Genomic DNA, 23,620 nt, shown 5'->3' on the forward strand with positions numbered 1-23,620 from the left:
TCGCATGCCTTATTTGACCAAGAAACGAGAGAGATATGGCTTTCGCAAGATTGTGGTGCAGGCTGAAACCGGAGACTGCGGCCCACACCGAACTGCGGCCCCCACCGGAGCCTGCGGTTTTCCCCTGATCATTACGACGGGTTTTCCTTTTTCCTATTTCCGAAAGCCCATTTGTTTGTGACCTAAAAAGGAGGCTCAAGGGTATAAATACCCACATGTTTGGAGATCTAAGGAGGACCTCCTCACCATTAATATCTCATGCTTGGCTTTAATCTTGCAAGAATTAAAACTTAATATTTCCTTAGTTCATGTTAATCTTTCTTCATTTTATGGGTTGTAAGCAAACTATGGAAGGCTAATCTTTCTTTACTTGGTGTAATTTCTTTCAAAGTCATCAACTTTGGTATTGTAAGACTCTCTAATCTCTTTTAAAGTTATCTAATACTCTTTCCTTGGGTTTAATTCTTATGTTGAGTGAATAATTGTGTGGTTTGATCATCCTTGCATCTTATTTACTTGACTATTGCAAATTCTAGAGAAATGATTTAATTTATCTAGGATTGTTTGAAGCAACCTTGTTGTGTGTTGATTTGATTTAAAGGATTCATATAACAAGTAGGAAAGTTTATGTCTTTTTCTCATTTGTATGATTTAATCTTGTGAGAATTGATCCTAGCTTGAATATCTTGGTAAAGGTTCTTAATGCTCATGTGTAGTTGTCTTTCATGGTTTAATGAATGGTTGACTAAGCTTGAAGAGGATACATGGATGATTTAATTTGTGTATGCTAATATTGTAATACTCCGTATTTATATGTCTTGGGGTACTCTATCGAGTAGCCCTTACTCTGTCGAGTATGGGCAAGTTGCGAAATAAAATAGTTTCTGACCTGTTGGGCACTCGATCGAGTAGCTGGGGTACTCGATCGAGTAAAGTACTCGATCGAGTACCTTGGGTACTCGATCGAGTGTCCAGGTTTTTCTGCGGGGGAGTTTTCTCGGGTTTTGTTAATTATGCGATTAAGGTATTTAAACATATTCGTCATTGTTTTAATTCACTTTTACAAAACCTAAAACCCTGTTTAAGAGAGAAAGCAGCCACTTCATCTTCCTAATCGCATTCTTAGCAATTCCCGGAGTTCAGACGGTCGGTTTTTGTTGTTTTTCGTGTCGTTGGATTCCTTGCGTCGAGGGTAAGCTTTTAACATAATTTTTATAATGTTTTGTTGGGATTGATTAAACCCTAATTTAGAGATTGGGGGTTTTATGAGTAGTAAGTGATTGGTAGTCTTTATGTGTTATGTGTTAGGAGGAGGATTCGTAGAAGAGGCGTTTTGATACAGCTGTAGATACCGTCTGCGCTTGTTGTGCTTCGGGTAGGATTTCCTACTCGGTATTAGTCCCATAATGGGATATTGGTGATGTCTTTGTAATTAGTTGTTTGATATGATGATTGTGATTGTGATTGTGATGGTGATTGGTTGTCTATGGTTCTCGAGATGCGTTCTCGGCTGAGTGGGGTCACTTGCGGGAGTGACTTCACGCCCTAGTTTCGCCCTTCGTGGAACCCGCCACGGAAAGGGATGTGCACATTAATGGGACAGGGTTATCGCTCGTACGATGAGCGGGGCTTAGGTGGGAACGGCTGCGGTCCCCCAGCTGGCGGTGGTCCGGTGGACGCCAATCGATTGAGATGATGGGAGTTGGTGGTGTGTACTGTGTGTGTGTGTGAGTCAAATTGATTGTTATCTTATTGTTGTTATCTATGTTGATTGTGTGATTAGTACTGACCCCGGTGTTCTTTTGTAAACCTGCGGTGATCCATTCGGGGATGGTGAGCGCAGATATTGAGCGGTATTGAGATGAAATCTTGGGATAGGATGCCACGACATGATGATAGGAGTCTTCCGCTGTAGCCTTAGTTTATTTTACATCTCAGTTAGAACAGTCATTTGAGAATCTTGTATCGTACTTTGGTTTGGTTTTGAGGATTGTATTTATTCATTAAACTATTTATAATAAATGTTGTTTCTGTTTTGTCTATTTGATTATCATACCTCGGGCGACCGAGATGGTGATGTCTTCATACCTGAGTGGTCCTGGTAAGGCACTTGGAGTATGGGGGTGTCACAAATGGTATCAGAGCGACGATCCTGAAACCTGTAACCAATGAACTTAATGAACATAGGGAGTCAATTAAAATGAACCTGGGGTAAAAGTTGTAGGAGCTAGTGCAAAGGCTTGGGAGACGTCCTAAAGTCGCGGGGGTCGCCCTACAACTTTGAACCGGTCACATGGGAAAGTGTTTGTCGAGTCATATGTGTGCTTGGTTAACTTGTTAACAATGTGATGAAGTGTGTGATTGTTGGATGTTGAAGGAGAAGTTGAGAGTGTGAAAGAAAAGTAATATATGTGTAGACTTGATGTTGGAATAACATGTTGGATGTTTACAATGTGGCTTTAATAGCATGATGAATTGATCTTGTTGATAGCAGAATAGACGCGTAGCATATTTATTATGATATCATGTGGTTTTATAAAGTTTAGCATGTTAGTGTATGACGTAATATGCGGGTAGCTCTTACGTATTAGTGATACTCGATCGAGTGGGACTGACTCGATCGGGTGGGTTTTTGGCGATTTTGAGTCCAAAATCGAGTTTTGGGGCACTCGATCGAGTAACTAGGGGTACTCGATCGAGTAGGGGGTCACTCGATCGAGTAGCCTAGATACTCGATCGAGTAGGTAAGAGATCGGAAGGTCTGTTTGGTTCGGAGTTTGGGTACTCGATCGAGTACGTGGGGCACTCGATCGAGTAGCCCGTTACTCGATCGAGTGTGTTTGGGAACTCGATCGAGTGGGTTCGGGCATCGTGTTTTCGTGTTTTGAGGTTTAGTACGTGTGTTTATGTTTACCCTTTCTTATATAGCTTCAAGATGCCGCCCAAGAGAAGCGCTTTCGCGAGAGGCGAGCTTATGACCACGGATGACATCGTTAAGATGTTAGAGCACCAGGATGCTCTTCGAGACTACGAAGAGAGTGAATGAGGACAAGGATAAGAGTAAGGAGAAGGAGGTTGATCATTCGAAAATCAGCCTTTACATTGCGAGGTTTAACCCGAAAGAATACAAGGGAGTTGGGGAGCCTAATCTGTTGGATAGTTGGCTGAGAGAGATGGAGAACATCTTAGACTTGGTTCATTGCCCTGATGAGATGAGAGTGGAGCAGTGCGTTCTATACGAGGGAGGCGGCGGGCAAGTGGTGGGATTCGGTGAAGGTGAGTGCTAAGGAGATATACACCAACCAAGGCTTACCTGCTATACCTTGGGAGGAGTTTCGTAGGGCTGTGAGGAAGGAGTTCGTCCCGGAGCATGTGAGGAGTAAGTTGAGGGAAGAGTTTGATAAGTTTAAGATGACATTTGAGATGTCGGTGGTAGTCGAGTACTACAAACAGTTCAATGAGAAGTCCGGTATCGAGGATATGGGTTTGAGTGAGGAGAACACAGCGTTGAGGTTTGAGAGAGGGTTGACTACCACGATTATGGATAAGTTACCCGTGGGAATCCTTACCGATGTCAAGGAAGCTTATGAGAGGGTGGAAGAGGTGAGAGGTTGGTGGAGATGGCTCGGGAGAGGTCGGGTGGTGAGAAGAGGAAGTCGAGAGCGAGGGTGGTGGCCAATCGAATCACAAGAAAGGCAACCACAATCAGTCTAAGGGATTTTCTAAACGGGTCTGGGTTTAGTCTTTGGGGCTTCCTTTGGGCGTGGCGTGGGAGTGTGAGCAATAGTTGGGGAGTGACTGCTTTGGTTGTGGTGGCGTAGGCCACAAGAGACATGAGTGCACGAGTGCAGGGATCTTTCGAGACTGACTGTGAGCTTCGCGAGCAACGGACCGGCTGGATCATGGCCAAACCGGGAAGTCGAGTTACAGTGGAGGCAACGCACGGCGGTAATTCTTATCGAAGACACCGATGAACAACAACAACAACAATCAAGGGTCGGGTGCTAAGCCGACCGCATCGGCCAAGATCTTGTCCGGGGAGGTGGGCGGAAGACCGATGGCAAGTTATTCATAATGGAGAAGAAGGCGGTGAGGAAGATGCGCACGTTATCACCGGTACATTCCTTGTTAATGGTATTCCTACGTTTGTTTTGTTTGATTCGGGGCTTCTCGGTCGTTTGTGTCTTGAGTCATGTAAAACAGTTGGGTTTGAGAGTATATGAGGCTGTTAGGGAGCAAGTTTTCATACCTTCGGGTGAGTCTGTATCGTGTGGGAGGTTGTTTAGAGATGTATCTTTGATAGTTGGGCAAGTCGATTTCCCTGTAGACTTGCTAGAGTTTCCTTTTAATGGTTTTGAGATGATAGTTGGGATGGATTAGTTAGGAAAGTATAAGGCTAAGATAGACTGTCATCAAAAGAAAGTGTCCCTAAGAGGTCCTAAGGGTGTTAGTGTGTCTTATCGTGGGTTTCTAGTCAAACCCAAAGTTAAGTTGATTGCAGCTGTCACTTTGAAGTCGTATCTGAGGAAGGGACGTCCTTTGATCTTATGTCATGTGAGAGATGACCGGATAGAAAGTCCAGCAGTTGATGAGATACCAGTGGTGGGAGAGTTTGCAGATGTTTTCCCGGAGGAGATTCCGGGGTTGCCACCGAAGAGGGAGATAGATTTCACCGTTGAGTTGAAGCCAGGGACGGGGCCAATCTCTAAGGCACCGTACCGTATGGGTCCTAAGGAGATGGAGGAGCTTAGGAAGCAGTTGGATGATTTGATAGAGAAGGGATACATTAGACCAAGTGTATCGCCTGGGGAGCACCGAGTTCTTTTCGTGAAGAAGAAAGATGGGAGCTTGAGGTTGTGCATAGATTACCGGAGGCTGAACCGTGTGACGATAAAGAACAAGTATCCTTTGCCAAGGATAGATGACCTGTTTGATCAGTTGAGCGGCGCAATGAGTCTTTTCTAAGATTGATTTGAGGTCGGGGTACCATCGGTGAAGATTAGAGAGGTGGACATACCAAAGACGACTTTCACGTCAAGGTATGGCCATTATGAGTACGTGGTGATGCCGTTTGGGTTGTCTAATGCGCCGGCAGTGTTTATGGATTTGATGAATAGGATCTTCAGACAGTTCTTGGACCAGTTTGTAGTGGTGTTTATCGATGATATCTTAGTCTACTCTAAGACTAAGGAGGAGCATGAGGAGCATCTGAGGATCGTGTTGCAGACTTTGAGGGATCATGAGTTGTATGCTAAACTGTCCAAGTGTGAGTTCTGGTTAGAAAGTTGCTTTTAAGGGCATGTAATCTCTAAAGATGGGGTAGTTTGTGGATCCGGCGAAGATTGAGGCGATGACAAAGTGGCAAGCACCAAAGAATGTTCTTGAGGTTAGGAGTTTCTTGGGTTTATTTGGATACTACGAGACGGTTCGTGAAAGATTTCTCCAAGATAGCTAGACCGATGACAGCGTTGATGAGGAAAGAGAACAGGTTTCGTTGGGATGAGAGTTGTGAGACGGCGTTCCAAACATTAAAGGAGCGTTTGACCCACGGCTCTGTCCTAGCATTACTGAAGGAGCGAGAATTTCGAGGTTTATACGGATGCCTCGAAGAATGGGTTGGGATGTGTGTTGATGCAGAATGGTAAAGTGATTGCCTATGCTTCTAGGCAGTTGAAGCCTTATGAGGAGAACTACCCTACTCATGATCTGGAGTTTGGTGCAGTGGTGTTTGCTCTCAAGATTTGGAGACATTACCTTTATGGAGCAATCTTTAAGGTATTTTCTGATCACAAGAGTCTTAAGTATATCTTCACGCAGAAGGAGTTGAACATGAGACAGAGGAGGTGGATGGAGTTGATTGGCGATTACGACATGGAGATCATCTACCATGAAGGGAAGGCCAATGTTGTTGCTGATGCTTTGAGTAGAAAGAGTGTACATTCCCTGTGTACAGCTCTATCTTTGATGAGGTGAGGATGAGGTAGCAAGCTTTGGGATTCATATGATGCAGAAAGGAGATGCTATGGGTGATATGACAGTACATATGGAGTTTTATGATGACATTCGGGATAAGCAGGCTTTGGATCTTAAGATAGTGGAGTGGAGAGCTGGAGTAGAGAAAGGGACAGTGTCCCGGTTTTCCATTCATACAGATGGTAGTTTGAGGTTTGATGGTAGGTGGTGTGTTCCTAATGATAAGGAGTTGAAAAAGACGATCATGACGAAGCGCATTGCACACCATATTGATTCATCCGGTGGAGACAAGCTATACAAGGATTTGAAGAAAACGTTTTGGTGGCCAGGATGAAGAAAGATAGAGTGAGTTTGTGGCCCGTTGTTTGACATGCCAAAGAGTAAAAGGGGAACAGAGAAGACCACAAGGTAAGATTCAGTCTTTAGAGGTGCCTGAGTGGAAGTGGGAATCCATTTCCATGGATTTCATTATGGGTTTGCCTAAGAGTCAACAAGGTAACAACATGATTTGGGTGATAGTAGATCGTCGACCAAGTCACTCACTTTGTTCCAATGAAAGATACATGGACTAAGGCACAATTGGCTATGGCCTATCGAAAGAACGTGCTTAAGTTACATGGAGTCCCTAAGGACATAGTGTCTGACAGAGATGCGAGGTTTATATCAAGGTTTTGGAAAGAGTTGCAGGAATCGTTGGGAACAGCTTTGCGAGATGAGTACGACATTTCATCCTGCGACAGACGGGCAGATCGAGAGAACAATGAAGACTCTTGAGGATATGTTGCGAGCTTGTGTGATGGATTTTGGTGGTAGCTGGGAGCAAAGGTTGGATTTGATAGAGTTTTCTTACAACAACGGCTATCACACCGATATTGGTATGGCACCGTTTGAGGCTTTGTATGGGAGGAGATGCAGGAGTCCAATCTGTTGGGACGATAGTGCCGAGGCAGTGGTTTTAGGACCAGAGATGGTGCATGAGATGGTGGAATAGATTAAGATGATCAGGGAACGGATGAGAAGCGACCCAGGATCGATGAGAAGAGTTATGCGAGATCTACATCGTCGGGACATAGAGTTTCGAGGTTGGGGACAAGGTTCTTACGAAAGTGTCTCCGATGCGTGGAGTTATGAGATTTGGGAAGAAAGGCAAGCTAAGTCAGAAGTTTATAGGGCCTTATGAGATCTTAGAGCGAGTTGGGGAAGTTGCTTATAAACGGCTTTACCAGTTGCGTTAGAGAGTGCATAATGTGTTTCATGTATCGCGCTGCGGAAGTATGTGAGTGACCCGTCACATGTGTTGGAGGCAGAGAGCTTAGAGCTGGATGAGTCTTTATCATACCTTGAGGTGCCTAAGCAGATCCTAGACCGAAAGGTTAGAAAGACTAGGAGTGGTGAGACAGTTTTGCTTAAGATCCTTTGGTCTAACCACGAGGTCGAGGAAGCTACATGGGAGGCGGAGGATACCATGAAAGAGCGTTACCCTTTCCTTTTTGATCAGGTATGTATGGTTACGGGGACGTAACCTTGTTTCTTTTAGGGGGGTAGGAGATGATCGCGAGAGTTTTTAAGAGTTTTATACACCTTTTATATGTTGTGTCGGTATGTTTGTCGGGATAAGTTGGGGTTAGTATCATGTTTTACGTTGTGTTTTGTTTGACCTTTGAGTCGGGAGGCTTATGGGAGTACCTTTGTTTAGTAGTGGTTTGAACTTTGGGGACGAAGTTCCTTTTAAGGAGGGAAGACTGTAATACTCCGTATTTATATGTCTTGGGGTACTCTATCGAGTAGCCCTTACTCTGTCAAGTATGGGCAAGTTGCGAAATAAAATAGTTTCGACTGTTGGGCACTCGATCGAGTAGTGGGGTACTCGATCGAGTAAGGGGGTACTCGATTGAGTACCTTGGGTACTCGATCGAGTGTTCGGTTTTACGGGGAGTTTTCTCGGGTTTTGTTAATTATGCGATTAAGGTATTTAAACATATTCGTCATTGTTTTAATTCACTTTTACAAAACCTAAAACCCTGTTTAAGAGAGAAAGCAGCCACTTCATCTTCCTAATCGCATTCTTAGCAATTCCCGGAGTTCAGACGGTCGGTTTTTGTTGTTTTTCGTGTCGTTGGATTCCTTGCGTCGAGGGTAAGCTTTTAACATAATTTTTATAATGTTTTGTTGGGATTGATTAAACCCTAATTTAGAGATTGGGGGTTTTATGAGTAGTAAGTGATTGGTAGTCTTTATGTGTTATGTGTTAGGAGGAGGATTCGTAGAAGAGGCGTTTTGATACTGTTTGTAGATACCGTCTCGCTTGTTGTGCTTCCAGGTAGGATTTCCTACTCAGTATTAGTCCCATAATGGGATATTGGTGATGTGCTGTAATTAGTTGTTTGATATGATGATTGTGATGGTGATTGGTTGTCTATGGTTCTCGAGATGCGTTCTCGGCTGAGTGGGGTCACTTGCGGGAGTGACTTCACGCCCTAGTTTCGCCCTTCGTGAAACCCGCCACGGAAGGGGATGTGCACATTAATGGGACAGGGTTATCGCTCGTACGATGAGCGGGGCTTAGGTGGGAACGGCTGCGGTCCCCCACTGGCAGGGCTGGTCCAGTGGACAGTCAGTATTGAGATGATGGGAGTTGGTGGTGTGTGTGTGTGTGTGTGACAGTTCAGCTGACTGTTATCTTATTGTTGTTATCTATATTGATTGTGTGATTAGTACTGACCCCGGTGTTGTTTTGTAAACTGCGGTGATCCATTCGGGGATGGTGAGCAGATATTGAGCGGTATTGAGATGAATCTTGGGATATTTGGGATGCCACGACATGATGATAGGAGTCTTCCGCTGTAGCCTTAGTTTATTTTACATTTCAGTTAGAACAGTCATTTGAGAATCTTGTATCGTACTTTGGTTTGGTTTTGAGGATTATATTTATTCATTAAACTATTTATAATAAATATTGTTTCTGTTTTGTCTATTTGATTATCATACCTCGGGCGACCGAGATGGTGATGTCTTCATACCTGAGTGGTCCTGGTAAGGCACTTGGAGTATGGGGGTGTCACAAATATCTTGATATTGTAGTATTGGGTGGATAACCTTAGGAGAGTAAAAAGAGTTAAGCTTTGCCATTTGTTGGTGACTAAGAAGAGATTACATCAAGTTCTTTCTCATTATTACTTTGTGCCTATTAAGTGTTTGTTGTATTGCCACAATAGCAAAGTCTCCACTTTTACTCATTTTCATGTTGTTTCCAATCAAATGCCTTTCCCTTCTATGTTTCCTACTAGTTGAGCATTGTTAATACCCATTGTTTGTGATTAGTTCCTTTTGTTAAGTTTAAATTGTCATTAGGATCTTAATTAGTAGTAGAGTCTTCATTAGTATCCCAACTAGTTCACTAGTCAAGTTTTGGTTGTTAGACCTTCTCTTGGGTTCGACCCTTACTTATGCTATACTACTATTCTTAATTGCATAGTGTAGAGTTGAGTTTGGTTTTAGAAATTGTTAATTTGGTAGTCTAATTCTAGGATTTACGACACCTAGTATTTTGGCCTATCAAATTTTGGCGCCGTTGCCGGGGAAGGCAACATAGCTAAAGCTTGTTTTTGAACTATTGGTCTTTAATTAGTGTAGTTAGTCTTTGTAAATATAGGATTTCTTTACTTGCCTTAGTTTGTTTACTTCTTTGATTTGATGGCTACTCGTTATTGTCGCCAAACTCATGATGAACTATTTTACAAGTTTTTTAATAGAATGAAAGAGTTTAACTCTCTACGTGAATACCCTTATGAGATGAGAAAGCTTTGTAATGTGGTATATAATGGGTTGAATGAAGAAACTTTGTTCCTTACCGATAAATTGACTAATCAAGAATTTATTGGCAATACCTATAACTATGAAGAGAAGTGGAAATTTTTCCTTATGTTGGCTATTGCGAGTAAAGAATTGGAGTTGAGAAATTCACTCCCTAGTGTAGAATGTGAGGCTATTCATAGTGAGGAGCCTCAAAGTGAGGATGGCCGGTGCCCCGAGGGTAAGAGTTATAGTTGTGACTTGACTACTTCACCTCCCTTACAACCCACTTGTGTTTCTAGTGACTCTCCTTGTGATGATTCCCCGAGTCATAGTTATATGAGTGAGGATTCTACTCTTGAGGGATCGTTGAGTGAATTTGTTGAGGAAGTAGAACATGAAGAGGTTATTCACACTTTAGACAATGAGTGTTTTGATGATGGTTCCTATGATAAAGAGAATGATCTTGAGGTTGAAAACCCTCCTCCCCTTAATCTTGATACGAGCTACTCTTATAAAGAGTATTGTTTTTGGGATGATGAGAAGGATGCTTATATTTTCACCACACTTCCATGCCACTCCCCCGTTGTTCTATCTACCGACACCTTGTGCACTAGTGATGATGGTTCCTCGAGTAATAGTCATGTTGATGAGAACAACTCCTCGGTCCTTAGTGGCCTTGGTGAGGAGTTGTCTTGTGAAGAGTCATTGGGTCAAATTGTTGAAAAAGATGAACATGAGGGAAGTAAGGTTGAGGAAGAGGTTGTTTACACCTTTGACAACTCTTATTTTGAGGGTCTATTTGATGAGGGAGATGATATGTGTGACTTGAAACCTTCTTTGGCCTTACCATCCATTGAGATCCCTATTCACATTCCTTGTACCGAAGTTGATGCCTCACATCTTGGTAACAACTCCTTGGTTCGAAATAACTCTTATCCGAAATTGACCTTTAAAGAATCAAGGAGTGAGGTGTTTGAAAGGAATGAGGAAGGACCAATGATTTGTGAGGTGGTTGTGATAGAAAAAGAGAAGGTGGTAGCTCTTGAAGATGTTTGTGACCCTTCAAAAATCATGAAACTTACAAGTGTGGGGGTCAAGGAATATGCAAAAGAGGGAATGAAAAATGAGTTTGTAGAGGTTTACCCCCTCAAGGAGGAACCACCTCAAATTTGTTTTGAAAAACCATCAAGCTTATCACCCAAAGAAGCTCATGAGTCCCCTTATTCTTACTTGGTCTTCACCAAGTCCATTCCATCATTCAAAGAGCCTTATCGTGACAAGAAACCGTTCCTTGGGTATGAAAACTTGAGACACTTATCTTGTGTTTACTATTTCCTTACTTATGCTTGCTATGTGGGTGATCTATGCTATGGTCACGCCTCTTGTTTATGGACTAGTGTGTATGACAAGTTACTAAGGGCGATGCGTTGTTCCGCTCTTGATTCTTGAAGAAGAAAAATGTTGAAAAGGCGTCGAGCAAACGACGAAAACCAAAAGCGCTTTACGGGAAGCAACCCGTACTCCTTTCACATTTCTTTACTCTCCTTTGCATTTCTAGTACTCTCCTCCACATTGAGGACAATGTGGAAACTAAGTGTGGGGGAGGAGTTTAGTTGTAACATATGTAAGCTTTATTTCATGTTTTTGATGCATTATTTAAAAAACAAAACAAAACAAAAAAAAAAATTGAAAATTCCGGCTAGGTGAAAACCCACAAGGGTGGGCACCTAAGGCAAGATTGGGAAGGTGGCCGAGTACGGAATGAAAACCCGAAAGGGCGTTCCGGGCAAAATGAAAAATTGAGTTGCGAGCCACCATGAGAGGAAAGGAAAAGCTAAGGTGAAAACCCGAAAGGGCACCTTAGGCAAAATGAGGGATTTTCAACAAAAAAATCAAAAAATTGAAAAATGCACTACCAAAAAGATGGAGGGACAAGAAGGGAGTGATAAGGAGGGTTTTGGAAGGAGGTTAGGTCTAGAATTTAATTTCTTTTGAGTCACAAATACTTGTCCCAAATTGGTGGATTTTTGTTTTGGCTACTTTGGTTGTTGATTTGCATAGGAGTGTGGCCAACCAAGTAGCATGATCATACTTTGCTTGGAGTGATAAGGGGGTGATATAAGTGGTGTAATAGGATGATTTAGGAGTTGCTTAGGCCACTTTGCTTCCACCTTGGGATAAGGTGAGAGTGGCAACCTCTTGTTGGTGATATAAGAAGGGTGGAGTTGCGTAATGAGTCGGAGTTGGTGGTATGTCGTGTCTTGTGTGAAGGATGGTATAAGGAGGGTGAGTGAGAGAAGAGTTTGTGTCAACTTTGAGTCTAGATTTTCTATTTTATTGGTGGTTTGTCAAAAGGGAGATATAAGAAGGAAGAGGTTAGGGAAGAGTGATCATTTACACTCATGCTCGCTTGTAGACTTGTTCAATTGTTTGTCTTGGGTTTTGCTCGGGACGAGCAAAAGTCTAAGTGTGGAGGTATTTGATAGAGTCAAATAGTGCCCGTCTAATTAGGTAATTTAAAGTGAATAAACTTGTCACAAAGCCGGTTTTGAGTGTTAATCGTTCTATTTACCGGCAAATCCACTTTAGTTGTAACTTGGGTCAATTGAACTTGTTTTTGGCATTTGCATCTCAAGGGTAGTTGAAGTGTTTCATGATGATAAGTTGAGGTGAAGAAATTATTTTTGTACAAGCCGAATTAATGGTCAAACCCGAGTCACGGTCAACCAAAGTGAAGAAGGGAGGGCCAAGAGTAAGCCAAGAGAATAAGTGCAAAGTCAAGAGAAGCAAACAAAAGGAAGATGAAGCATTGGAATGCGCAAACAAGAGCCAAAATGAAGAATTGAAAACTCGGTTTCACAAGGGTCAACTTCAAACGAGCATATCTCGAGTTCTAGACCTCGTATCGATGCAAGGCCAAGTGGAGGCTAAAGCTTGTGATTTTAGCTTTCCAACGGTAGGTCGCATGCCTTATTTGACCAAGAAACGAGAGAGATATGGCTTTCGCAAGATTGTGGTGCAGGCTGAAACCGGAGCCTGCGGCCCACACCGGAGCCTCCGGCCCCCACCGGAGCCTGCGGTTTTCCCCTGATCATTACGACGGGTTTTCCTTTTTCCTATTTCCGAAAGCCCATTTGTTTGTGACCTAAAAAGGAGGCTCAAGGGTATAAATACCCACATGTTTGGAGATCTAAGGAGGACCTCCTCACCATTAATATCTCATGCTTGGCTTTAATCTTGCAAGAATTAAAACTTAATATTTCCTTAGTTCATGTTAATCTTTCTTCATTTTATGGGTTATAAGCAAACTATGGAAGGCTAATCTTTCTTTACTTGGTGTAATTTCTTTCAAAGTCATCAACTTTGGTATTGTAAGACTCTCTAATCTCTTTTAAAGTTATCTAATACTCTTTCCTTGGGTTTAATTCTTATGTTGAGTGAATAATTGTGTGGTTTGATCATCCTTGCATCTTATTTACTTGACTATTGCAAATTCTAGAGAAATGATTTAATTTATCTAGGATTGTTTGAAGCAACCTTGTTGTGTGTTGATTTGATTTAAAGGATTCATATAACAAGTAGGAAAGTTTATGTCTTTTTCTCATTTGTATGATTTAATCTTGTGAGAATTGATCCTAGCTTGAATATCTTGGTAAAGGTTCTTAATGCTCATGTGTAGTTGTCTTTCATGGTTTAATGAATGGTTGACTAAGCTTGAAGAGGATACATGGATGATTTAATTTGTGTATGCTAATATCTTGATATTGTAGTATTGGGTGGATAACCTTAGGAGAGTAAAAAGAGTTAAGCTTTGCCATTTGTTGGTGACTAAGAAGAGATTACATCAAGTTCTTTCTCATTATTACTTTGTGCCTATTAAGTGTTTGTTGTATTGCCACAATAGCAAAGTCTCCACTTTTACTCATTTTCATGTTGTTTCCAATCAAATGCCTTTCCCTTCTATGTTTCCTACTAGTTGAGCATTGTTAATACCCATTGTTTGTGATTAGTTCCTTTTGTTAAGTTTAAATTGTCATTAAGATCTTAATTAGTAGTAGAGTCTTCATTAGTATCCCAACTAGTTCACTAGTCAAGTTTTGGTTGTTAGACCTTCTCTTGGGTTCAACCCTTACTTATGCTATACTACTATTCTTAATTGCATAGTGTAGAGTTGAGTTTGGTTTTAGAAATTGTTAATTTGGTAGTCTAATTCTAGGATTTACGACACCTAGTATTTTGGCCTATCAGTAGATTTATTCAAAATCAATCCTAAGATAAAAGTTAAACAAATCTCCACTCTCTTTGATAAAGATTATACTCAAAGGTGGCAATTATAGACACGACCTGAAAACACGACACGAACCTGACATGAAGTTAGTGGGTTAGGGTTAAGACGTTGTGACCCATTTAAGTAATTGGGTTGACACGAACACAACATGAAACTAAAATAGGTCAGGTTAGGGTTGGAACTCTTTTGACACGAACTCACACGAATAACCCATTTATTTAGATGTGTCAATAACAAATTTGGGTTGAATCAATAATCCATCCAAACAACTTAAAAATAAACATTTTCATTCTTCATTTTGAGATAATAGGGCTATAAAGCTTAGTTTATTTAATAATTTATTGGGTTAAACAGGTTAAGTGGGTTAAAAATGACCTGTTAAAAGATAAATGGGTTAAACAGATCAGATTTGGGATATAGAAAAATTCAATGAGATGGGTTAGGGTTGAGACAAATGACCCGTTTATGTAATTGGATCGGGTTAGGGTTGGGGTAGTGGTGGGTCGTTTAAAGTTAACTCGAACACGAACACGAACACTGATCTGTTTGCCAGCTCTAAATTTATACTCTATTACTCTGTAGTATAATGACCCGATCCGACCCGACTCGAGGCAACCGCGAACCCAAACCCAATATACATACGACAAGGACGGAGTGGCGGGAAAAATAGAAATGTATTGACGACCCCTAAAAACTGTGAACATCTTTGCGCCTATCTCTTCCTCTCTCCTCACTTCTTCTCATACTCAAATCCACAAAAATGTCGGAATTCGAAATCTCAGGAATTCTTGATGAGATTCAAGCTCTCGTATCTGATCACCTTCAAGTGGTAATTTCTATCTCTCTTTATTTTGCCCTAATTTTGTACTCGTATTTCATTATCCTGGATTTACCCCTTTTTCCCTAATTTGCTCATGTTGCATGATATTGTTTTTTTCTCTTTTCATTGTTGTTACTTTAATGGGTTTTAGAAATTTGGTACTGGGTTTTTGTTGAAATGATTGTTGATTTTCAAAGTTCCTCGCTTTTCTCGTTATAGCCTTGGATTATTAGTGTTATGGTATGATTATGCGATTTGTTTGATTAATTGATGTTCTAAATCTAGAGTAGAGATTTTCGGTGTGAGAGGATTCCGTGGCGCTAACGTATTTTGCTCTTGGGTAGGTGGAAGGATTTTGTTTGGGTTTTTAAAGAAGTTAAAAGGGAAATTAGTTAAGTAGTTGAGTTCATTTAGCCATTTAGGGTCCGTTTGGATTGAAGGAATTGGAGAGAAGGGGAGGGGAGGGAAAGGGAGGGATTTAATTTCCTTTGTTTGGATAGCAAATATGGGAGAAAGGAAATGGAAGGGGAAAGAAATGAGAGGACTTATTTTCCCTCCTATAGAACAAATTATAATCTTTCCAAGGGTGGCAAGATTTGGAAAGAAAACATTATTTGGACTCTAAATATACCACCACCATCCTTCAATCCTCCATCCATTCTTCATCTCCCTCCTTCCTCCCCTTTCATTTCCCTTCATAATTTTTGTTATCCAAACACCCACATTCCATTTGCCCTCCCCTTCTCTCCCCTCCCTTCACCTCCCCTCACTCCCCCTCCCCTCCCTTTCCCTCCTAAAATTGTATCCAAACGGACCCTTAGAGTCAAGTTAAGAACTTATATTTAGTTTATAACTTATGATTAATTTGTCGCTTGATATCGTTAGAGATGACGTGGAAGGAAGTTGACGAAATGTAGAAGCTATTTTAATATCTCCGATTTTTTTTTTTGTGGATTTATGTAGAAAGTGGTGTTAGTTGGATTGATTCAGTTGCTTAAATCTCTCAATCAAAGGACACCACTTTATGAGAAAGCTCTGCTCTTTTACTTAGAGATATTCTGGCAGGCTTTTTAGTGAATTTCAGTAACACCACAATCAGAAATTGATTTGGGTATTTGGGCAACGTTTTGTATATAGAGCTTTGTTGCATTGACAACTACTCCGTAACTCTTGATTGACAAAGTTGGAACAATAACAGAAGGCATTACAGTGTGATGCCATTGGTAGCATAAAGAAGTTCCTGTAAGATGTTAAGATCTGAGTCATCTTATGTTATACTTCATACTTCTTATGCTATAAAAGTTCTCACTGGATAGCATTGTTACAGGGCCGTCTAACAGGTGATAAATTTGGTTAAGAGAAGAGGACCCTAGAGTCTGGGGTCGTAATGATCTGTGTGTATCATTATAGTTATCTTTTGTATGTGAGAATCAAATATTTCATTATAGTATATAATGGTGAAGACCATTGTACATTTTAATGAGCAGTGGTGTAGGTTTGAATTCTCTACTTATTTATTAATTGACCATCAAAGCTATGTGAAGGGCCTAAATTTTAACTTTTGCACATGCCCTCCTTCAGTGAGACCATCCTGTATTGTTGTTATTCGTTTGAGCTTATTTTGGGTCAAATTGCGTTACCTTTTGCATTGAGTATGGCTGACCAAGTTACTTCTCTCTTGGCAGGTTTCATACAAGTGGCTTAGTCGCAAATTTCTGGTGTCATCAAATGCGGCTAAGCGGTGAGACTAGACTTCCACAAATTTGTCCAAAATGTGTTTTTTTCTTATATAGACACTTATGTCTTGATTTCGTCTAGGTTACTTCAGGACTTAGTGGAAAAACATGAAGATGAATTAGAAGTCATATACTCTGTGGCAGGTTGGTTAAAAGGCTCTACAACGTTCCAGTCAAAACTTGTTCCTAAACCCAAACTTGAAGGTGAAGCTTCTAATTAGTTTTTAGTCTGTCTTATGCTTTTACCGTTTTCACTAGATGTGAATAATTGCTTAGTTGATGCAGACCTGCGGTGTGCATAGAGCGTCCTTTTGATTTTTTCTGATGCAGTTCACTTTCTGATATCAAAAGAGATCTCATTTGTCATATCTCATTTGTCACATCTCGTTCACTTTCTGATATCAAACCAATCCCAAGTTCATCGATAGTCCATTTACTTTCTGGCTAACTTATATATATAGAAGCACCAATCATTTCTTTTCATTTGTCTACCTGCATTTTGTCTATGATTTCAGTTTTGATGAATCACAAAATACAATAATTTTCATATAAAAAAATCTAATTCTAGTTCTACACTTCTTCTAGAAAAGCTAAAAAAAGGAGTTATGCATGACTAAAATAGAGAATTAGATCGTGTATGAAACATTTAGGGCTTGCTTGGAATGGGAGTAATAATTAAGGGAGTAATAGAGCTAAAATGAACTAAAAAATGGAGGGAAGGAATGGAGGTTGGAGATAGAAATGGATAAAAATGGGGAAATATAGTATAATAGTCCCTTCATTAAGGGTGTGTTTGGATAGCAAAAGTGGGGGGAAAGGGAGGGGAGGGGAGGGGGAAGGAGGGAAGGGAAAGGGAGAGAAGGGAAGGGGAGGGGGAATGGGGTGTGGGTGTTTGGATACAATTTCCTTCCAAATCTTGCCTATTGTGGAGAGATTTTGATTAGGCTTGGAGGAAGGAAATTGAATCCCTTCAAATCTCTCCCCCTCAATTTCTCCTTATCCTCATTTGCTATCCAAACAAGGGATTCTATTTCCCCTACTCTCCCTCCCTTTCTTTTCCCTCCAAATCTCTCAATCCAAACACACCCTAAGGGAGTAATTGTTACTCCCCTCCCCCCTCAAGTAATGCATTACCTCCTTGTGGAGGTAATAATTCCTCCCTCACCTCCTCTTTCCACCCTCCACAACCACCACTAACCACCAATCTCCTCCCATTTCTTATTTTAGCTCTCATTACTCTCTTAATAATTACTCTCATTCCATGCAAGCCCTTGGTGGGAGTTTGGTTCCGAATGGGGAAAGGGAATAAGAAAGGGAAACAAGGGGAAAGAAATTGAATTCCCTTTGATTAAAAGGCTTATTTGGTTTGGAACATAATGGGAAATGTTCAACCACCATGGAAACCCAACAACCACCATTCAAATACTATTAAAACACACCACTACCCATAACCACCGCCACCAACCGCGGCCCTTCAGCGCTCCAATCGCCAACTTGCGGCTCATCTGCCCCACAGTCGCCGGGGCTCCGCTTCCCCTCATCAGGCCACCTTCATTGAAATTCTAGCCCCATCGCCGACCACCATGACCCCCACTTTATAAATCCCATGGTGTTTTTGGAGGTGGGGAAAAAGGTTTCCGGGGTGGAGATATTGTTTTTACGGTGAGGAATGTGATGGTCGACGGTGGGGCTAGGGTTTCGACACAGATGCTGAAGAGGTGAATCGCCAGCGAGGAGGGGAGGCGGGGAGGTGCTGACAGCTGTAGTGGTTGTAGTTGGGGAGACGGTGGGAAAGAATGAAGAGGGGAAACGGTCGAAAAAAAGTAGTGAAACAAACTACCACAAAAGGAATAGGAGAGTATGATTCCCATCCCCTTTCTTGTAGACCCCCAACTAAACCCCCCCTTGGGATAATTTTAATGATTGAAGCTTTATTGATTGAACATCTATCTATTTAACTTTAAAAAAAAAAAAAAAAACTCTACAAAAATTTCAAACCTATTGATATATTTTGCTTTATAGATCTATCTCTGCAACTATATCCTTAATTTTAAATCAGAGTCCTCGTGTTTGAAATTTTGAGTCTTGCCAAGTCTGGCACTTCGATACTTACCCAAGTCGATGAGTCATAGGTTAACTCCACACTTTTGTTTAGGGAAAGGATTCTTTTATCGGCTCTCTTACCCTCCCTTGTTTATAAATGCTGTTTCTTGTAGGCTCATGATGGTCCATGGAATGAGATTTGATTAGCTTTTATAACACAGTTTAGAAAATACTGATTTGTATGTTTAGGCTTGCATATAATTACACCTAATAAAACAAAATTCTGTTGACTATTTCCAGAGGCCAAGCATGATTTTGATGGTAATTGCTCAGTCCAAGTTTACAGTGTTCAAAGTTGTATTCCAAATGACGTAGCAGCTATATGGAACGCGGAGTTTATTCAAACAGAGGAGCTCTCCAAGCAGGCTTTAACAGAAGTTAATTGTCTCAGCAATAATAGGTAAAGGTGTAAAGCTAAATCAGCTTACTTATATATACACTTCCAATACTTTGTATAAATGTGTTGGTACTGTATTTCACCTAAGCATTGTTAAGTGTGGTCTGCTCATATCGCCCTATGAATGTGGCTTGATGTACTTCTTGGTCCTTTTTGGTTCAGGTTCAGTGGGGTTTCAAATGTGTCTGTTAAGCGTAATGCTGATGGTGTAGATTCTTTACCAGTGACAGCTACGAAGGCTAAAGGGGCCGATGCTTCTGGTCAGGCTATAGGTAGTTTGGCCAACCAAATTAGTTCTATTCCACAGCCTCAGAAAAAGCTGCTACATTCAAGCCCAAATTTGGGTCTGCAGTCCTCCAACACGACCTCTACGAAAAATGTAACTGATAAGCCTGCTGCGCGTGATCTCCAGAAGGAGGTAGCTAAAGATAAACTTCCTGTCCCTCTGTCTAAACAGAGAGGTCATAGTGACAAGAGTCCAACAGGAGGTTCTTTGGCAAATTTATGGGGTCGTGCATCTTCAAAATCAAACTCCTCTAAAGAAGACAAAGATGCTGCTCAAAACAATGGTGAGTCCATTTTCAGAATTTTTTTGTTGAGCAATAGACAACTTATTTTGTTGTTGTTAAGAGTCACAAGGCAGTTTTGATGTTTACGGGTTTCGAACTCAAGAGTACCTTCACATCTGCGTAAAAATATTTTAGACATCTGTTGACTATGAAATGCATCCTGTAGAGCTACTCTGTACCAGACTAGATGTCACTTCCTCCTTGCCATTCATATGTATACCGTATACCTATTCCAATTTGGGTATTTCCAGTTAACTGTATACATTTCCTTATTTAGTACTCCCTCCATTCATATCCAAACACACCATTCATCGTTTTGACTTTTGACACTATTCACAAGGCAAGATAACTTTCGATATTACTTGCAATATATAAAGAAAAAATATAGTCATGTGGGATCTTGTTTGATTCGCCTTTGTAAATACAATAAGAACATCAAACTTTTATATTTTTTCACAATGTCAAATTAAAGATATTTACGTTACAATTTGCGCATTGGCAAACCTGTAAATGGGAAGTGGTGTGTTTGGATTTGAATGGAGGGAGCAAGTCTTAACTCTTTGAAGTTACAATTTTACCCTCAACCCATAACCCTTGCCACCTTCTCTTCGCTTCCACCAATACATCAACCACACCATTCATTCATTCACAACCAACCGCTCAACCACGAACACTTAATTACGACCCGGGAGCAGTTCTGGCTGTGGTGGTGGAGGTTGAAGGGGTCGACAGTGGACGTCGGTAGGACGAGGGACGACATCTGGGCTCGAGCTGGTGGTTTTTGGTAAATATGTCGTTGAGTGTGAAGGTTAGTTATTTCTGGGCTTCGAATGGTGGTCCGACAGTGGCTGGGTGATGCGTGAGTGCTAAGGTTAAGTGTCTTAGGTCAGGCTGTGTTGTCAACAGTGAGCAGATCGGGGATGATGGCAACTATTGATGTCAGTGGTGGGTTAAGGTGGGTGTGGGGCGTTGGTTTGGGCTGGGGTGGTGATGGCAGACTGGTTTGGTGATGGGTAGTTGGGAGCCCTGGAGGTGAGGGATTATATTTGGGGGAAAATTTTGATATTTGAATATACTAATAAATTTCCTAAAATGTTGTGCGAGACAAATGAGTGGACCATGGACGGAGGGACAGAGGGACTATTAACACATGGTTTTAAGAATTTAGAGATCCAGTTTCGTTTCCTTGCATTATTTTCTAACTGATGTCTAAATTAATTGCGGAACATAACTCATTTGATTCGTATAAAAGTTACAACAAGTCCCTGTTACATATTAACATGGATATAAAAAGTCTAATGACATCTTGGTGATAGAATTGAGTGGTAACGGTAAATACAAGAAGATTAGCACCGGGTTTGACTAGGGCAAAATAGAAACTTGGGTGATATTTTCTTTTATTTGTTCGAAATTTGTTTACTTAAGATGTACTCCGTATATTGTTACAGGTGTTCCTGATAGTGCAGATGCTCAAATTTGCGCCATTGAAAACTTAGAGGCTGGCAGCAGTGATGACAATGAACCAGATGTCAATTTCCGAAGAGCTTCAAATGGTAATGGCGGTAAGAAGAGAAGGGTAGTACTTGATGATTCTGATGAAGAAGATTTTGAGAATGCAGTAAATTTAGGATCACCTGATCCTCCAAAAGAAAAATTGGTTTCAGAATTAAAACAAAAGAACAAAACAATTTTATTTGAGGATAACATATTGAACAATGAGCAGAAAGAAACTATACTAATAATAAAAGATGAGAAAGTGACATCTTCTGAAGCAAACAATCCCTTTAAGAAGGATTTTGCAGCTCTCGACCAAGGCAAGAAAGTGAGTTTGGTCTCTGCAGAAGAAAAAGAGGTTCCTCGGAGAGCAGCTGTCAGTACTAGTAATAAGAACAATACTACAGATCGTGCTCCAGGTTCACCTAAAAGAAGGAAAGTGTTGAAAACCCGAATTGATGAACGTGGAAGAGAAGGTATATTATTTTCTTATCGATATTTTTCTTGGGCCTGGAATGTTGTCCAATGTTTCTTGTGCTTTCCCTTGTCTTCGTTGTAAATACTTTGTTTTGATCAGTACAAAGTTCATCTGTCATATACCTAAAAAAAAAGTTCATTTGTTGTATGTATTTGGAATACTAACTGGTACTGGTACTCACTCCAATCCAGTCAATTCTATATATTTGATTAAAATATAACTCACATGTATTCCACAAATGTTTAAAAATGATTGAATGGAGAGAGTTATCTGTTTTGCTTTATGAGAATCTATATTATTTTGCCAGGATATATTGTAGATAATTGATCCTACTAATTTTGCTATTTCTGCCTGTCAGAACAAAGAAAGTTATCTCTTTTGCTTTATGAGTAAGTTGCTGGTCTGTCAGATCAAGTTTAGCATACGATTTTAGATTTGAATTATATGAAAACGTTTTTGATCAATTTAGGCTGTGATAATGTGTTTTGGATCGGGTTTGGATTGGGATTGATGATCCAATAAGAAGGTGGATCGGTTTCAATCATGCGACCCAATCTGAATCTAATCTCTTGTCATCCTACTTTTGTCTTTGAAGCCCGTCATCCAAGTGATATTTTGTCATGTTCCTTTTATACTTGTAGTGACTGAGGTGGTATGGGAAGGCAAAGAGGAGGATATGAATCCCAGTAATGCAGGGAAGAATTCTAATGGCCAAACTGTGAAGACTGAAGACAATGCAGTTGTTGCTCCTGTTCAGAGGTACATTATGCGGTGGTGTTTTTTGTATATGTATTGCTTTTGTTTATATCCATTATACAGTCTTTTTACTCCCTTCAATTCTTTAAAACTCTCCACATTATTTCCCTGATGTTTATATGGGCTACTTCTTTTAAAAAAAATCAAAATATTTGTCCACTACAGCTCGAGGATGATCAGCATGACAGAAAGGAAAAATAGGCATTATTGTACCCATTATTTTTTTTAGTTGTGTTTTGAAAGATTTGCATGGAAAGCTTTCTCAGAGTCTGAAGGAGTATAATTTTGCAACTTCTTGCTAGAATGTCTTATTTTTCCATTAACGGTCTTTCAGGGCGGCCACGACTAAAAAGTCTCCAGCTACCGGAAACACTGTGCCAGCCCATGCAGCAGGAAAAGCTGGTGGTAAGAAAGGAGCAAATACTAAGGATCCTAAGCAAGGTAATATAATGTCGTTCTTCAAGAAGAAAGTTTGAACACGTTATCATTCGTCGTCTTCATTGTCTGTCTCTTTGTTTCTTCTACATCATTTTCTTCTTAGTGCATTTGTATCTTGTAATGTGCCAGCCTGAGTAGAATAGAGATAGTTTTGTCAGTAGACTCAAGTAATGTAGTTGGTGTTTGTACTATAACCTTTCCTTGTTCAAAGGTTAATTGCATCTATTGAAACTTGAAAGCCTTGTGCATGAAATGATAGTCTATATGTTAAGTTCATATATTAGTAGTTTAGTACTACAGGTTTGTATGATTGACAACTACAGTTGCAACTCGTGAACAAGCTCAACAGCGATTCTTCGATTATGGATGATAATTTGTATTGTACTACAGGTTTTTAATTTGTTAATTTCATAACTATGAATCAGATTAATTATTTTCTTTCAATTTGTAAGACTTTTATTTGATTTAGAGTTTATTTTAATTACAGATTATTGTTTATAGGTTGTTTGGTAATGGTGGCCCTGGTGGGATGGCGGCATGGGTGGCGGTCAGTAGGGGATGTAGAAGTGTAGGCGACATAGGTAGGTGTAGATGTTGAGGCGAGAAAAGGGGCGTCGTGGGTTATTGTTATAATAGACACGAAAAAGACAAATAAATAACAATAAAGAAAGCAACATACATATTTACGTGGTTCACTAACAGTGTGTTATATTGAGGAGTTTTACCGGTTTTAGATTCAAATTCAAAAAGTTATGATATGCATAACTGTTAGG

General features: G+C 40.5%; 1 protein-coding gene across 1 annotated transcript; it reads left to right on the top strand.

Moving 5' to 3' along the window:
• Window positions 1–14,723: 14,723 nt before the first annotated feature.
• Window positions 14,724–23,123, top strand: LOC141616924 (uncharacterized). Its single transcript, XM_074434086.1, has 8 exons — window positions 14,724–14,885; window positions 16,562–16,617; window positions 16,695–16,816; window positions 18,956–19,115; window positions 19,275–19,681; window positions 21,130–21,651; window positions 22,295–22,412; window positions 22,744–23,123. The coding sequence occupies exons 1-8, from the start codon at window positions 14,817–14,819 to the stop codon at window positions 22,883–22,885; spliced, it is 1,596 nt and encodes a 531-aa protein (XP_074290187.1). The 5' UTR covers window positions 14,724–14,816; the 3' UTR covers window positions 22,886–23,123.
• Window positions 23,124–23,620: the final 497 nt, after the last annotated feature.

Source organism: Silene latifolia, chromosome X, assembly GCF_048544455.1.
Source record: "Silene latifolia isolate original U9 population chromosome X, ASM4854445v1, whole genome shotgun sequence".
Classification (NCBI taxonomy): domain Eukaryota; kingdom Viridiplantae; phylum Streptophyta; class Magnoliopsida; order Caryophyllales; family Caryophyllaceae; genus Silene; species Silene latifolia.

Excerpts from the sequence above, each read along its gene's own strand:
- LOC141616924 (XM_074434086.1), top strand. The coding sequence starts at position 14,817 with ATGTCGGAATTCGAAATCTCAGGAATTCTTGATGAGATTCAAGCTCTC. Across the intron at positions 19,682-21,129 it reads AGATGCTGCTCAAAACAATG|GTGTTCCTGATAGTGCAGAT; the intron begins GTGAGTCCATTT and ends ATATTGTTACAG. Across the intron at positions 22,413-22,743 it reads GTTGTTGCTCCTGTTCAGAG|GGCGGCCACGACTAAAAAGT; the intron begins GTACATTATGCG and ends ACGGTCTTTCAG.